We start from the raw sequence: 17,934 nt of genomic DNA on the forward strand, positions 1-17,934 counted from the left end.
TTATAATACAAATCAGGGACACCTTGTTCGACATGAATACAAAGTATTTTATTGTGTTAACATTTCCAATCTAAAAGCAAAAGCAATATAACACAGGTACAGATTTAAAGATGCAGAATCCCAGATTGATTACCAGAGCTGAAGCTCTAGAATATAAAAATCTTGTGACCCCCTATTATTTCACATAGAGTGAGTGTATGTATCTTATTATGCGATTTATTAAGCCACATTTTACTACTGAACTAATTTGGGCTTGACTAAACGATTATATTTTAGTGCAAGGCACTGTATTGCCATGGGGCAGAGAGAAACATGTGCAGTTCTATAGATACTCTCATGCTATTTTGCAATAAGGCTGGAATTGTCACGACTTCCACCGACGGTGGCTCCTCTCCCTGTTCGGGCGGCGCTCGCCGGTCTACTAGCTGCCACCGATCCTTTTTCCTTTTCTTTTGGTTATGTCTGTTTTGTGTTTCACCTGGTTTAATTTATGTTAATTAGGGGGGTATTTATCTCGACATTTCCTTTGGGGTTTTGTGCGGGATTGTTTTCGTTTGACTGTCAGTTTGGGTTGCGTTTTCATTAGTTCATGTTTAACAGGTGGTTTTTCCCTGGACTGTGTCTCAGTGGGGTTTCATGGCTACTGCTGTAGTCCGGTGTCCTGTGATTTTTGAGCTGGTTTAATAAACTCCCTTTTCATTCGGAACTTGTTTCTCCTGCGCCTGACTCCACACCCACATCTCCTTGGGGAGTTCTGACAGGAATAACGTTTCATTTATTTAAGCTAGTTTCCTGCAATCCTGCACATATTTCCATGGGGAAGAGAAGAACATTTGCAGTTTATAGATAATCTCATGCTATTCTACACATTTTGCAATGAGGCTGAGAGAATTTTGCAATATAAAGCTAATTTCCTTTTTCTAAAGATTTTTGCCACGGGTTGTGATGTGTTTATATCCTATCTGAGGAGGGTGGGGTGACCATAGAGCTTGGTTCAAAAATATAATGGTTAAGACAAGAGGATTCTAATATCCCATAACTCTTTGCAATTCATGGGACCATCGTTGCTAGTTAGCAACGGCGCTAGTAGTTATCAATGGAGCTGGTCGCATGAATTAGTTTATGCTTCCACATGGAATTACTTCATTGTCTTATACTTCCCATATTCAACCTAGCCATAGAGATCCTATTAAATTACTGGAGGGGCTATGTCATCTTTCCTCAAAGTTCCACAATGGGATGAAAATGGCAGCCATTGTTGTCAGGGAGAAATCAAAACCATTTTAATTGGAATGAATGATAGTAGAGGCATAATCTGGTTTTACTTATGCAGGAAAATAAAAGTAAGGTGTGTGATATATTGGAAATTGTGTAATAGAATTTCTGTCAACCTAAAATATTGTCATATAATCATAAATACTGTTTATACAGGTTTTATACAAATGTTCTGCATAAATAGCCTCTAAAATATATGTAAACAAGACCATAAATGTTGAAATTGTTGTCTTCTTGGAAAGCTGAGAGTGCTATTATATGATACAATATCAGTACTTGTCAAGTCCAATCATCAACTGATTTGAAGCATTGCATTGCTGTGAATTGATTGCATTTTTAAATGGACCGTGGGCATACTGACAGTTCATGTGAAGCAATAAACAGTTTGCAGGCCCAGTCTGTAATTCCACCAACAGCCTGGCCCTGCCACTGTTTGACAAATAACTTTTTATGCTCTGTCTGAACTAATCTTCAGCATGATGACATTTTAAAACAAGAGGGCGCCATCAAGCTGAAAATATCAGAGCCATTTCTTTACTGTAGATAGTAAGGCTCCAGTAAGCATCACCTGTCTCTATTGGTCTCGTCTTGGATCCCGGACATTAACATCAGAGCAACAGAATTCCAGTGGGAGGTTCATCCTGAAATCGAAAGAAATTTGGGCTCAGCTTGACATAACACCCATTGGACGTAATATAATGTCTGACACATTTTTTTATTTGGTGGTGAACCTACCCTTTAATACAATATTTGGTTGTCCTCCTATAGTTGACCATTAGATTGGAATGACTCACAACAGCAAAATAATAGTAATATAAGTATCTCTCTCTCTGTTCCTTTCTTTCTCCTTCTGTGTGTCTCTCTCTCTTTCCCTCTCTCTCTCTCTCTCTGTCTGTCTCTCTCTCTCTCTTTTTCTCTCTGTCTCTCTCTCTCCTTCCCTTTCTCTGTTTCACACACCCAGCAGCCTATAGAGTGCTGTTTTGCATAGTTGTTGAGCCTCCCATGTCTATAATAGATGTTCTGCTCCTGTCCCCAGATATTCACTGTCCCAAGGGGTTCTACCCACTACCCACCCTCACTCACCCCCTACCAACCTTCTAATGTTCATTTTGTTACAGAGCAGTTTAGTCTTTAGTTCACAGATATTCACTTCCATTTATTTTAAAATACAAATCAGGGACACCTTGTTTGACATTAATACAAAGTATTTTATTTTCTTAACATCTCCAATCTAGAAGCAAAAGCAATAAAATACACGTACAGATTTAAAGATGCAGAATCCCAGATTGATGACCAGAGCTGAAGCTCTAGATAGATATTTAGAATGATAGAATGACAGATAGGTAGGTGTTCTCTGTGTACAGGGTGTCTACTGGGAGCAGTGGTGTGGCTCCAGTGTGTGAGTGACGGGGTCTGGTCCTTTAGGGTGGCCTCACAGGTGACTGAGCCAGCCTTCCTCCACTGGTCAGTGGGGAGGGTGAGGCTGCTGCTCCAGCTGTAGTGACTGTCCTTCTCCAGGACCTCCAGGCTCTGGCTGCCCTGCAAGGCCCCCCCCGGCCCCCAGCCTCCAACCCAGCTTCCAGCCCTCTGGGAAGCCCCTGTTGGCCAGGCACACTAGGGCCACATTTCCCTGGTCCTGCTCCTCACTGGAGGGGAGTAGGACGGTCAGGGAGGGAGGTACCACACCCACTAGGAGAGAAGATGAGGGGGGAAAGGAGAGATGACATATAAGGGTTAAACTGGACAGGAACCTTGAAGAACTTTCAACAACTTTAATATGAAGAAACAAATATGTTATTTGTATTGTATAAAATAGTCTGTAAAAATGGCAGGTTATCTATAAATATATATTACACACTATTTTACTTCCCTCCAATAACATCTATGAAGCGTGACCACACACTACAGTCAGGGATGTGTTAAAGTACTGTACAGAAAGAAAACGTACATGTTTACAATATAACATGTTTAATAAAGCTGCTGAACTGTTTCTGTGTATTTAAAGACATCGAACATGTCAACAGATTATTTTATATTTGTGGATATTTGGTATATGTCACGCCCTGGCCTTAGTTATCTTTGTTTTCTTTCTTATTTTAGTTAGGTCAGGGTGTGACATGGGGAATGTATGTGTTTTTGTATTGTCTAGGGGTTTTGTATGTTTAATGGGGCAGTGTCTTGTATAGGTGTTTGTATGTCTATGGCTGCCTAGATTGGTTCTCAATTAGATGCAGCTGTTGTTCATTTGTCTCTGATTGAGAGCTATATTTAGGCAGCCATATTCATTGGGTATTTCGTGGGTAATTGTCTATGTCTAAACGTTAGTAGCTTGTGTCTGCACTTTCGTTTTGTAGCTTCACGGTCGTTTGTTTGTTTTTCGTATTAGTTTGTAAAAGTGTTTGTTTCGTCTTCATTTTAATAAATAGAAGATGTATTCGTATCACGCTGCGCCTTGGTCCTCTCTTCCACGTAAAGACGATCGTGACAGTATATGAAGTGTTTGTCCTTGAATGATCATTAGAGTAGGTGGAAACATCACAAATAATCGGAATAAAATAAACATTCAAATCTATAACTATTTCTCAATAATGACTTTGTGACTTTATAAATGTTCAACTGAATGTATTATAAAAAGAATAAATCTCTTGTACTTACAGTCAACGATGAGTTTGGTGCCTCCACCGAAAGTCCACCACAATGATACAGACTCATTGAACAGCCGTACAAAAACCTTCTGCTCTTCACACACACCAGTAACTCTCTACACAACACACATTCAACCCTACCACTGATTGTCTGTCAAAAATACTATATATACGTAGGTCATAACTTTCAAATGAATTTACTTTGATGTTTTATAAAATATAAATGTTGGAGAGGTGTAATATCTCTGACAAACTCACTAAGTACAAGAAGGCAGCAATATAGAATAGCAATACAGTATTATTGAATGAAAACACTTACATGTAACTAAATACTATGGTCAAGTCCTTCCAGAGATTTAGGTCAGCTATTTCCTTCCATGTTTAATATTATTATTGTGTTGCAGTAACAGTTTCATCATCTGTCCTGAGGAAGGGTATTTCCATAGAGAAGGTGCTTTGCATTGGCAGCTCATGCTTCAGTGCTCTGGGAGTGTTTATAGCCCTGTGAGTTTCAGACTGCAGGACTGAGATCTGTCCTTCAACAAAACAGAAACCACGACAACCATGACTCTGATCACCATCTTCATCTGGACACTGGTCTGCTGCTGCCTCAAAGGTCTGTTGTTTTATAACTCTTACAATGGAAACATACATATTGTTGAGTACCTTCTATAATGATTGAAATGGCTCTCAATGAATAAATGTCCTTGTATAAAATATTATGAAATATAAATGATCTCTTATTTATACTTATTGATCAATTTATATTTTTCCTCTTCAGGATCCAGAGGTCAGGTGACTGTGACTCAGCCTCCTGTAGTGACATTTTCTCCAGGAGACCCCGTCACTCTGACCTGTACAACCAACCCTGAAGTGTTCACAGACAGTGATGGAGATGAATATGTGTTCTGGTATCAACAGAGACCTGGAGAAGCTCCTAAACTCCTGATTAAATACGTAAAGACACTGCTAGATGGGATTCCTGCTAGATTCAGTGGCAGTGGGTCTGAGAGTGACTTCACTCTGACCATCAGTGGAGTCCAGGCTGAAGATGCAGCAGTTTACTACTGTCAGAGTTACCACAGTGGAGGTGTGTTCACACAGTGATTTAGAGCCGTACAAAAACCTCCTCCACAAAATGACATCACTGGTCCACTGAACACAGAACTAAGGGTCTTGTTATATGACATCACCAAGTATAACCTTTTTACTAACTCACAGAAATAATTTCTGTGACAGAGAGAGAGCCCTGTGAACAGAAACTTAGATTTGCATGGCCCCTCTCACAGAATAGAGAAGTCCCCAGATGTTCCCCCATCCTTAACACGACACCAGCGCTAGACCAGAGTACATCAAAGATCGAAGTCAGAGGTTAGATGTCAGTCACAGGTCATGTTATAGGTCACTGCACTAATCTTGTGTGGTGTGCACAGGAAGAGGTTGGACACAGGTCGTCAGCCAGACTGGTAAAGGTCAACGATAAAAATGTCAGAGGTCAGTTGCCCAGGGAAGAGAGTCAGTCCAACCCCAACATGCCACCAGACTGCCTGTTACTTTATTGTAGTCAGCTTTTTGTTTTCTTGCCAAAGATAATAGTTGACAAGAGCACAATTGTCTAAGGTCAGATTTTACATCCCTAGTGCCCACTAGAATGGCAGGAGGAAGTATTAGATAACTAGTGATGTACATCTGAAGATACATCAGGAATTCATCAGGAATCTTCATTGAGCCAGATTCGTCATACATTTACCGGGAATCAGCGCTGAGACAGAATCATCATGAATTCATCAGTAATCATCACTGAGCCAGATTAATCAGGAATTCATCATGATTCAACACTGAGCCAGATGGAAGTCCTTCATCCCAGTCTAGAATACCTCCAGGGTCACTGACAGGTCAGCCAGTGGCAAAGGTCAACACTTCCAAAGTCACATGCTCAGACACACACACAACCTCCTAATGCCTCAACCAGTACCTGTCCTGTACGGCACAGGGGCATCTCCCAGACCTAATCCTGAGTAAACTAGACATCAGTCAGTGGACAACATTCACCTCCAGGTGATATGTCTGACCTAGCAAGGTCATAGCTCAGATATTTATAAGGTTGCACCTTGCCCCTATGTTTAGGGCATTACAGCACATTACCATTCCTTATATCACTGGAGTCTGAAGCGATGTATTTTCCCTGTATCCCAGTTATCTACACCATCGTGACTAGGAGATCTGTCACAAAGTTATTTTCATTCAACAATGCCTCATAGTGGTTATGAAGTTGGGCAAACGTTGTTGTAAGGGGTGTGTATCTGGTGGCAGGGAAGTCAAACGCAGGAGAGCAGAACTTGGTAAATAGCCGGAGCCGTTTAATAAACATAACTACCGGCATACAAAAATAACAAACACATGGGCACAAAACCCGTATTGCACCAGTCACATAAAGCACACGTACTTACAATAAACAATTTCCGACAAGGACATGGGGGAAACAGAGGGAACATATACAACATTGTTATGAATTTTATGAATGAATGACTAAACGATGTATACATTTAACTATAACTATAACTAATTGAATTCTACCCTGTTTTTCTATATTGATAAATAATGTTGGTTCATAAGAAAGAGGTTATGTAGCATGTACATGAGAAGAGAGGAATGTATCTGTGTGCCTAAAGAAAACTAAGTGGATCATTAACCTATGTTTGAACCGACCCAGCTATAACTCTGTGGCGATAAGACAAGACAGCGAAAGCTCCTCCAGGTTTTCCGTATCTGGGGGGGACTGGAACTGTCAGCTAAGTGGTAATAAACTGTGGTGAGACTTCAGGAGATAATCCAGATATAGTGTGTAATGTATGTGCGGTAGTGTGTTGGAATGGACTTTTAAATTAGCTTTGTCCTTGTCGGAGAGGAGGAGGGACATTTTAGGACGCTATGACGCTATGTGTGATATATAAACTAATGTACATGGTATTTTGATTAGAGCTCTCTCGAGAATAGAGCTATTGATTAATTTGGACACTGGTCTTTGTCTATTTTATGTAAATAAGAACCTTACAAATTCTTATAAACGGACAGAGTGTTTGCTTTGTTATAATTCAATTGGTTAACGAACACATAGGAATCAAATTCCTTTAACAAACATGTAATTAGGGAATTAAAACCAGGTGAGTATGAAAACAAGACAAAACAAATGGAACATGAAAAATGGATCGGCGATGGCTAGAAGACCGGCGACGTCGACCGCCGAAAAAGGAGAGGAACCGACTTCGGTAGAAGTCGTGACAGTTGTAGTGGCGTCATGTTGAACTTGTTGATTTTCAGCTGTGCTGCCTACACAAACACAAATCAAACCAAGATGTTATCGTCAAGTAAACAAGCAATAAAACGTTTTTTTTTAAATTGTTTGGTTAAAGTTTGTTGTATTGTCCATGCGTGCCTACAAGCTGCTGGGTGTATATGGTTCCAGGTGAAGAGAAGCGAAAGAGCGAGTGGGAGGAGTTTGTTGAGGTACAACCAATCAGAAAACTATTTTGTTGACAACTAGTTGAAGCAACAGATGATGACAGTCACTTTTTATTACCAGCAGTAAAGTTCAGATATTATGATACTAATATCTGGTAATGTTGATACTGTTCTGTCATTGTACACCTATCTAGATATGAATGTCAAAAAGCGATAAAACAGTTGCAGGCCCAGTCTGTAGTTCCACCAACAGCTGAACCTGATGCTGTTTGACTAATAACTCTTTATTTTCTGTCTGAACCATAGACTTAGATAGACCACATCATTATTGTATCTGTCCCGTTATGGTGTCTGTGAGAGCACAGGCAGTGCCATTGAGGCCATCTCCATTTTGAAGTAGTCCATTTTCTTCTTCTACTACTTTTACTGGTAAACAAACTGACAGGGTGCAAACTGTCACCTAGACTGTGTTGTTTGAACAGCTATAGAGCCAAGGTTGGCGAGTTACTGCCACCTGCTGTAATGTAATGTTTCCTCATGAGTATAATTCATTGACTGATCCCTCCTGATGACCTGGGTGGAATTATGTGATCATTCCTTAACCCATAGGAAGTACCACTCAGTTGACTACTTCAAAATGGTGGATTACCTCAAAGGCAGTGTCCATGCAAAAACAGCTATATCCATCTTAGGCCTCGATCATTCTTAACGGCCTGAACTGAACTTCAGCATGACGCCATTTCAGCAAAAAGGCTAGAATAGCCAGTATAGAATAGCAAAACACTAGTATTGAATGAATACACTTACATGTAACCAAATGCTATGGTCAATTACAGGCCTTCCCACATATTTAGGTCAGCTATTTCCTCCATGTTTAAGATTATTGTGTTTATGTCATTGCAGTAACAGTTTCATCATGATGTAGGGTATTTCCATAGAGCAGGTGATTTGCATTGGCAGCTCATGCTTCAGTGCTCTGGAAGTGTTTATAGCCCTGTGAGTTTCAGACTGCAGGACTGAGATCTGTCCATCAACACAACAGAAACCACGACAACCATGACTTTGATCACCATCTTCATCTGGACACTGGTCTGCTGCTGCCTCAAAGGTCTGTTGTTTTATAACTCTTACAATGGAAACATACATATTGTTGAGTGCCTTGTATAATCATTGAAATGGCTCATAATTAATAAATGTGTCTGCATAAAATATTATTCAATATAAATAATATCCTTTATATACTCGTTGATTAATTAATATTTTCCTCTTCAGAATCCAGAGGTCAGGTGACTGTGACTCAGCTTCCTGTAGTGACATTTTCTACAGGAGACCCCGTCACTCTGACCTGTACAACCAACCCTAAAGTGTACAAATGGAGTAATGGAAATCAGGGTGCGTACTGGTATCTACAGAGACCTGGAGAAGCTCCCAAACTCCTGTTAAAATACGTAAAGACACGGCTAGATGGGATTCCTGCTAGATTCAGTGGCAGTGGGTCTGAGAGTGACTTCACTCTGACCATCAGTGGAGTCCAGGCTGAAGATGCAGCAATTTACTACTGTCAGAGTTACCACAGTGGTAATGTGTTCACACAGTGATTTAGAGCCGTACAAAAACCTCCTCCACAAAATGACACACATCACTGGTCCACTGGACACAGAACTAAGGGTCTTGTTATATGACATCACCAAGTACAACTTTACTAACTCAGAAATAATGGTTACAAACTAGTTTCATAACCCTCCTAACCTCCCATGTCTACAAATATCCTCCTTATCAGAAAGATACAGGTGAAACAGTCCCATTGAGGATGAATAATCCATATCATGTCAACATAAAATCATGTGTGAAGCAAAAAGGTTGGTGTGCCTCAATGCTTGGTTGACCAACCAGACACACACAGCTGGCCAACACTTCTGTGTAGCAGTATTGGGTGTGTAAGTGCATGACTGTAAGTGACAGAGAGAGAGCCCTGTGAAACAGAAACTTAGATTTCCATGTCCCCTCTCCCAGAATAGAACAGTACACTCCCCAGATGTTCCCCCATCCTTACACGACACCAGCGCTAGACCAGAGGAGGTCAAAGATCAAAGTCAGAGGTTAGATGTCAGTCACAGGTCATTTTATAGGTCACTGCACTGATCTTGTTTGGTGTGCACAGGAAGAGGTTGGACACAGGTCGTCAGCCAGACTGGTAAAGGTCAAAGATGAAAAAGTCAGAGGTCAGTTCCCCAGGGAAGAAAATCAGTCCAACCCCAACATGCCACCAGACTGCCTGTCACTTTACTGTAATCAGCTTTTTGTTTTCTTGCCAAAGAGACTAGTTGAAAAGAGCACCATTTTCTAAGGTCATTCTAGTAGTACCCGCTAGAATGGCATGAGGAAGTCTTAGATAACTAGTGATCTACATCTGAAGATTCATCATGAATTCATAAAGAATCAGCACTGAGCCAGATGGACGACCTTCATCCCAGACTAGAATACCTCCAGGGTCACTGACAGGTCAGCCAGTGGCAAAGGTCAACACTTCCAAAGTCACATGCTCAGACACACATACACAACCTCCAAATACCTCCACCAGTACCTGTCCTGTACCACACAGGGGCATCTCCCAGACCTAACCCTGAGTAAACTAGAATGGACATCAGACAGAGGACAACATTCACCTCCAGGTGATATGTCTGACCTAGCAAGGTCATAGGTCAGATATGAAAGGTTGCACCGTGCCTCTATGCCAGTAAGTTTATTGCAGTACAGCACATTACCATTTCTCATATCCCTGGAGTCTGAAGTGATGTATTTTCTCTGTATCCTGTAACTAGGAGATCTGTCTGTCACGAATCCCGCTTCCTGAGTCTGGGTTTGCCTGTGTGTCTGTCCTGGAGTGTGTTTCAGGTGTCCTGGAACGCACCCTGTCTGGTTGCCGGGCGAATTAGCTCATTGGGAGATTGATTTCACCCGCACCTGTTTCCCGTCAGTAATCTGCACACCTGTCCTGATCATCATCTCTACCCTTCAAAAGCTCTGACCTGACTTCCATTCCCTGCCGGATCGTTAGCCATGAACAGTATGTTGTGCCTGAGTACCAGACTCCAGTTGGATAGAATTTGTTTTGTTGTTTTCATTTACGTATTGCTTGCCTTGAACTTACCTCCGTTTGTTTTGTCTTCAGTTACTCACCTGGATCATTCACTCCATTCCCGCCTGGTTGACAGAGGATTCTGCTACTACATTGGATTCACCTATTTCCTCTCATCTACTCACCACCGCTGCCCGCTACGCCATCTGGATATATCTACCTTTTCACATTTCACTGTAAATAAATACTCACCTTCTTCCTACGCTCCTTGTCCTGGTCTGCTTCTGGGTTCGATCTTGAAAGATCGTGACACTGTCACAATGTTATTTTCATTCAGGAAAGCTTCATAGTGGTTATGAAGATGGGCAAACATTGTTGTCGTGGCGCCATGTTGAACTTGTTGATTTTTCGGCTGTGTAGCCTACACAAACACAAATCAAACCAAAATGTTATGGTCAAGTAAACAAGCGATAAAACAAGCGTGAAACAAGCGTCACTACAGACCCAGGTTCGATCCCAGGCTGTGTCACAACCGACCGGGAGTCCCATAGGGCGGCGCACAATTGGCCTAGCGTCTTCCGGGTTAGGGGAGGGTTTGGCCGGGGGGGCTTTACTTGGCTCCTCTTGCGCTCTAGCGACTCCTTGTGGCAGGATGGGCCTCTGCAGGCCCACTTCGGTCGTCAGTTGAACGGTGTTTCCTCCAACACATTGGTTAAGCTCCCGTTGGGGAGTTGCAGCGATGAGACAAGATCGAGATTGGATATGATGAAATTGGGGAGAAAAAGCGGGGTAAACATGTTTATAATAATGGTACAATATTTATTTTGGTTAAAGTTTGTCGTATTTTCCGTACGCACCTACAAGCTGCTGGGGATATGGTTCCAGGAGAAGAGAAAGAGTGAGTGGGAGGAGTGTGATTAAGATACAACCGATCAGAAAACTATTTTGTTGCCACCTAGTTTTTTTACATCGAGTTATTATTTTAATTCATAGGATTCATACAATACATTTATAGATATATATTTTTTAAACCCCCCCTCCCCACTCCACACCGGCAATTTGATAGCATGTCAAATAAATTAATGTTACATAGTAAATCTACTGAACAATTGTCACGGCCGTTAACCTTTTCTCAATAGGGGGTGCTGTTTTCACTTTGTAAAAATTCGTTCCCAAATTAAACTGCCTCGTACTCAATTCTTGCTCGTACAATATGCATATTATTATTACTATTGGATAGAAAACACTCTCTAGTTTCTAAAACCATTTGAATTATATCTGTGAGTAAAACAGAACTCAAGTTGGAGCAAACTTCCTGTCAGGAAGTGAGAAATCTGAAATCAGGCAATCTGTTCCAGGGTCAGTTTATTAATTTGCATGTATTCTATTGGTCGACATGCACTGCATAGGCCTTCCCCTAGATGTCAGCAAGCAGTGAGAATTGGAATGGAATTGCTAGGCAGATCTGAGGCCATATAAAGGGTCTTGGTACGTGGGGTACACTCTTTTCAACATTCGCCATGACGCAAGACAGACCTCAGGATGGCGTTCTGGAAAGCTCTCGTTATAGGCCTTAGATATATCCGGCTCTGATTTTATTCGATATAGGTGTTAAGAACGTCATAATGTAGTTATTTTAAACCGAGTTATATCATTTCATATCAGTATATTGCGATTTTCGGAATTTTCTTAGTGCTGCGTTATAGTGAGTTGGGCACGTCTTCGCCACATGGCTAATGTTTACTGCTAATTCCAAAGTTGAAGGCGACAATCTACAACCGAGCAACGATTCTTCTGGACAAAGGACAACTTACCCAAGATTCTGATGGAAGCTCATCAAAAAGTAAGAACTATTTATGATGTTAATTCGTTGTTCTGTTGAAAAATGTCAAACTACTATTCCGCCATTAATTTTGGTGCGGTCTCGCTTTAACGCACGCTGTATGTCGTAGTAACGTTAATAAAAATCTAATAAAAATCTAACACAGCGGTTGCATTAAGAACTAATGTATCTTTCATTTGCTGTCCAACCTGTATTTTTTAGTCAAGTTTATGATTAGTTATTGATTAGATTAGGTGCCTCTCCCAAGATTTCTCCCGACATTTTGTTGGCAGCTTGGCTACTATTCTCATTGTATAACCACGATTTGTGCCGCTAAATATGCACATTTTCGAACAAACTCTATATGTATTGTGTAATATGATGTTATAGGACTGTCATCTGAAGAAGTTTGAGAAGGTTAGTGAAAAAATTAATATCTTTTGCTGGTTTATTCGTTATCGCTATTGTTGGCTTGAATCAATGCTGTTGTGTGGTTGGCTATTGTAGTAAGCTAATATAATGCTATATTGTGTTTTCGCTGTAAAACACTTAAAAAATCAGAAATATTGGCTGGATTCACAAGATCTTTGTCTTTCATTTGCTGTACGCTGTGTATTTTTCATAAATGTTTTATGATGAGTATTTAGGTAATTCACGTTGGTCTCTGTAGTTATTCTAGTTGCTTTGGTGAGAGTTGTGATGGTGGCTGCAATGTAAAACTATGATTTATACCTGAAATATGCACATTTTTCGAACAAAACATATGCTATACAATAAATATGTTATCAGACTGTCATCTGATGAAGTTGTTTCTTGGTTAGTGACTATTTATATCTTTATTTGGTCGAAATTGTGATAGCTACCTATGCAGTAAAAAAATGGTGGGAAAAAAAAGTTGTGTCTTTTGCTATCGTGGTTAGCTAATAGAAATACATATTGTGTCTTCCCTGTAAAACATTTTAAAAATCAGAAATGATGGCTGGATTCACAAGATGTGTATCTTTCATCTGGTGTCTTGGACTTGTGATTTCATGATATTTAGATGCTAGTATTTACTTGTGGCGCTATGCTAGGCTATGCTAGTCAGCTTTTTACTGATGAGGGTGCTCCCGGATCCGGGATTGTGACCAAGTATAAGTTAAAAGAAGAGGACCAAGGTGCAGCGTGGTGAGCGTACCTTTTCCTTTAATTAATAAAAATGACGCCGAACAAAACAATAAACACTACAAAAACAAACCGTGAAAATAAAGGCTATGTGCCCTAAACAAAGTCAACTTCCCACAAAGACAGGTGGAAAAAAGGGCTACCTAAGTATGGTTCTCAATCAGAGGCAGTCTATCGTTGTCTCTGATTGAGAACCATACTTAGGTAGCCCTTTTTTCCACCTTTTTCCACACACGGCCAAACACAAAGAAATAGAAAACATAGAAATAAAGAAACTAGAATGCCCACCCTAGTCACACCCTGCCCTAACCAAAATTTGAGACATAAAAAGGATCTCTAAGGTCAGGGCGTGACAATACCCCCCCCCCCCCCCCCCCCCCCCCCCAAAGGTGCGGACTCCGGCCGCAAAACCTAAACCTATAGGGGAGGGTCTGGGTGGGCATATATCCGCGGTGGCGGCTCTGGCGCGGGACGTGGACCCCGCTCCACCTTAGTCTTGGCCCACTTAGGTGGCGCCTCTGGAGCGGGGACCCTTGCCGCCGACCCCGGACTGGGGACCCTTGCAGTGGGCCCCGGACAGGAGGGTGACTCTGGCAGCTCCGGACAGGAGGGCGACTCCCTCCGGACAGGAGGGAGACTCTGGCGGCTCCGGACAGGAGGGAGACTCTGGCGGCTCCGGACAGGAGGGAGACTCTGGCGGCTCCGGACTGAAGGGCGTCGCTGGAGGCTCCGGACTGAAGGGCGTCGCAAACACACCAAAATAGAGACATAAAAAGGATCTCTAAGGTCAGGGTGTGACATTAATTAAGTTTTTATACAAATGTTCTACATAAATAGCCTCTAAAGTATATGTAAACAAGACCATAAATGTTGAATTTGTTGTCTTCTTGGAAAGCTGAGAGTGCTATTATATGATACAATATCAGTACTTGTCAAGTCCAATCATCAACTGATTTGAGGCATTGTATTGCTGTGAATTAATTGCATTTATAAATGGAACGTGGGTATATTGGCAATTAATGTGAACAATTAAAAAAAAAAAAAGTTTTATTTAACCTTTATTTAACTAGGCAAGTCAGTTAAGAACAAATTCTTATTTACAATGACGACTAAGGAACAATGGGTTAACTGCCTTGTTCAGGGGCAGAACGACAGAGTTTTACCTCGTCAGCTCGGGGATTAATACAGTCATTCCTCTAAAACTGTCTGGCTAGCTAGCTAGTAAACATACAGTGCAGATACATTCAACAAATGTATTATTTTACACAATATCTTAAACACAACTCTGGCAAACCATGATTGACCAACTCCCTGACCAAAATGGCTGACCTTGATCCCTTCATAAGAATGTTCATGTCATAGAGAATGATAGAGGCCTCTAGTGGCCAAAATAACATTTTAGTAGTCAAAGTAGTCAACTGGGTGGCAATTCCTGAATGGCATTGCCCATGCTATCACACACGCTACAATGGCACGAATATCAAGATGAGTCCTCTATCTGTCTGTATGGTGCATGTCCGTTCAAGTGAAACTTCCCAGTCGGAACTCTTAACTGTTGATAACTCTGACAGCAACAACCAATGAAATTCACTTTTATTACCAGCAGTCAAATTCAGTTAACCATTATGATACTAACATCTGGTGATGTTGATACTGTTCTGTCATTGCACACCTATCTATTTATTTATTTTTAAAAAGCAATAAACAGTTTGCAGGCCCAGTCTGTAATTCTACCAACAGCCTGGCCCTGCCACTGTTTGACAAATAACTTTTTATGCTCTGTCTGAACTAATCTTCAGCATGATGACATTTTAAAACAAGAGGGCGCCATCAAGCTGAAAATACCAGAGCCATTTATTTACTGTAGATAGTAAGGCTCCAGTAAGCATCACCTGTCTCCATTGGTCTAGTCTTGGATCCCGGACATTAACATTTGAGCAACAGAATTCCAGTGGGAGGTTCATCCTGAAATCAGAAGAAATTTGGGCTCAGCTTGACATAACACCCATTGGACGTAATATAATGTCTGACACATTTTTTTATTTGGTGGTGAACTTACCCTTTAATACAATATTTGGTTGTCCTCCTATAGTTGACCATTAGATTGGAATGACTCACAACAGCAAAATAATAGTAATATAAGTATCTCTCTCTCTGTTCCTTTCTTTCTCCTTCTGTGTGTCTTTGTCTGTCTGTCTGTCTGTCTGTCTGTCTCTCTCTCTTAATCTCTCTGTCTCTCTCTCTCTTTTTCTCTCTGTCTCTCTCTCTCCTTCCCTTTCTCTGTTTCACACACCCAGCAGCCTATAGAGTGCTGTTTTGCATAGTTGTTGAGCCTCCCATGTCTATAATAGTGGTTCTGCTCCTGTCCCCCGATATTCACTGTCCCAAGGGGTTCTACTCACTACCCACCCTCACTCACCCCCTACCAACCTTCTAATGTTCATTTTGTTACAGAGCAGTTTAGTCTTTAGTTCACAGATATTCACTTCCATTTATTTTAAAATACATATCAGGGACACCTTGTTTGACATGAATACAAAGTATTTTATTTTGTTAACATCTCCAATCTAAAAGCAAAAGCAATACAACACAGGTACAGATTTAAAGATGCAGAATCACAGATTGATGACCAGAGCTGAAGCTCTAGATAGATATTTAGAATGATAGAATGACAGATAGGTAGGTGTTCTCTGTGTGCAGGGTGTCTACTGGGAGCAGTGGTGTGGCTCCAGTGTGTGAGTGACGGGGGCCTGGTCCTTTAGGGTGGCCTCACAGGTGACTGAGCCAGCCTTCCTCCACTGGTCAGTGGGGAGGGTGAGGCTGCTGCTCCAGCTGTAGTGACCATCCTTCTCCAGGACCTCCAGGCTCTGGCTGCCCTGCAAGGCCCCCCCGACCCCCAGCCTCCAACCCAGCTTCCAGCCCTCCGGGAAGCCCCTGTTGGCCAGGCACACTAGGGCCACATTCCCCTGGTCCTGCTCCTCACTGGAGGGAAGTAGGATGGTCAGGGAGGGACGTACCACACCCACTAGGAGAGAAGATGAGGGGGGAAAGGAGAGATGACATGTAAGGGTTAAACTGGACAGGAACCTTGAAGAACTTTCAACTACTTTAATATGAAGGAACAAATATGTTATTTGTATTGTATAAAATAGTCTGTAAAAATGGCAGGTTATCTATAAATATATATTACACACTATTTTACTTCCCTCCAATAACATCTATGAAGTGTGACCACACTCTACAGTCAGGGATGTATTAAAGTACAATACAGAAAGAAAACGTACATGTTTACAATATAACATGTTTAATAAAGCTGCTGAACTGTTTTTGTGTATTTAAAGACATCGAACATGTCAACATATTATTTTATATTTGCAGATATTTGGTATATTAAGTTTTTGTCCTTGAATGATCATTAGAGTAGGTGGAAACGTCGCAAATAATCGGAATAAAATAAATTAAACATTCAAATCTATAACTATTTCTCAATAATGACTTTGTGACTTTATAAATGTTCAACTGAATGTATTATAATAAGGATAAATCTCTTGTACTTACAGTCAACGATGAGTTTGGTACCGCCACCGAAAGTGTACCACAATGATACAGACTCATTGAACAGCCGTACAAAAACCTCATGCACTTTACACACACCAGTAACTCTCTACACAACACACATTCAACCCTACCAGATTGTCTGTCAAAAACACCATATATACGTAGAACATAACTTTCAAATGAATTTACTTTGATGTTTTAGGTTTTTCATTTCAGCTGATTTCAACCCTGACTATAAAATATAAATGTTGGAGATGTCAAATATCTCTGACAAACTCACTAAGTCCAAGAAGGCAGCAATATAGAATAGCAATACAGTATTATTGAATGGAAACACTTACATGTAACTAAATACTATGGTCAAGTCCTTCCAGAGATTTAGGTCAGCTATTTCCTTCCATGTTTAATATTATTATTGTGTTGCAGTAACAGTTTCATCATCTGTCCTGAGGAAGGGTATTTCCATAGAGAAGGTGATTTGCATTGGCAGCTCATGCTGCCAATAGTAAACGTGTGTTCACACAGTGATTTAGAGCCGTACAAAAACCTCCTGCTCGAAATACACACATCACTGGTCCACTGAACACAAAACTAATGGTCTTGTTATTTGACATCACCAAGTACAACCACTTTACTAACTCAGAAATAATGGTTACAAACTAGTTTCATAACCCTCCCAACCTCCCATGTCTACAAATATCCTCCTTATCAGAAAGATGGAGGTGAAATAGTCCCATTGAGGATGAATAATCCATATCATGTCAACATATAATCATGTGTGAAGCAAAAAGGTTTGTATGCCTCAATGCTTGATTGACCAACCGGACACACACAGCTGGCCAACACTTCTGTGTAGCAGTATTGGGTGTGTAAAAGCTTGACTGTGTGACAGAGAGAGAGCCCTGTGAAACAGAAACTTAGATTTCCAT

At 41.0% G+C, this 17,934-nt stretch overlaps 1 pseudogene and 2 gene segments (V, D, J or C); 1 reads left to right on the plus strand and 2 right to left on the minus strand.

The window, feature by feature from the left end:
* Positions 1–2,492: 2,492 nt before the first annotated feature.
* On the minus strand, positions 2,493–4,102 carry LOC120050785 (annotated as a pseudogene).
* A 360-nt stretch (positions 4,103–4,462) lies between these two features.
* On the plus strand, positions 4,463–5,027 carry LOC120050787. The segment is given in 2 exon segments: positions 4,463–4,536; positions 4,702–5,027. Coding segments are annotated over 2 exon segments (378 nt in total).
* Positions 5,028–15,963: 10,936 nt separating this feature from the next.
* Positions 15,964–17,693, minus strand: LOC120050788. The segment is given in 3 exon segments: positions 15,964–16,472; positions 17,006–17,089; positions 17,687–17,693. Coding segments are annotated over 3 exon segments (411 nt in total).
* Between the last annotated feature and the right edge of the window lie 241 nt (positions 17,694–17,934).

The sequence above is a fragment of the Salvelinus namaycush genome, chromosome 7, assembly GCF_016432855.1.
Source record: "Salvelinus namaycush isolate Seneca chromosome 7, SaNama_1.0, whole genome shotgun sequence".
Classification (NCBI taxonomy): domain Eukaryota; kingdom Metazoa; phylum Chordata; class Actinopteri; order Salmoniformes; family Salmonidae; genus Salvelinus; species Salvelinus namaycush.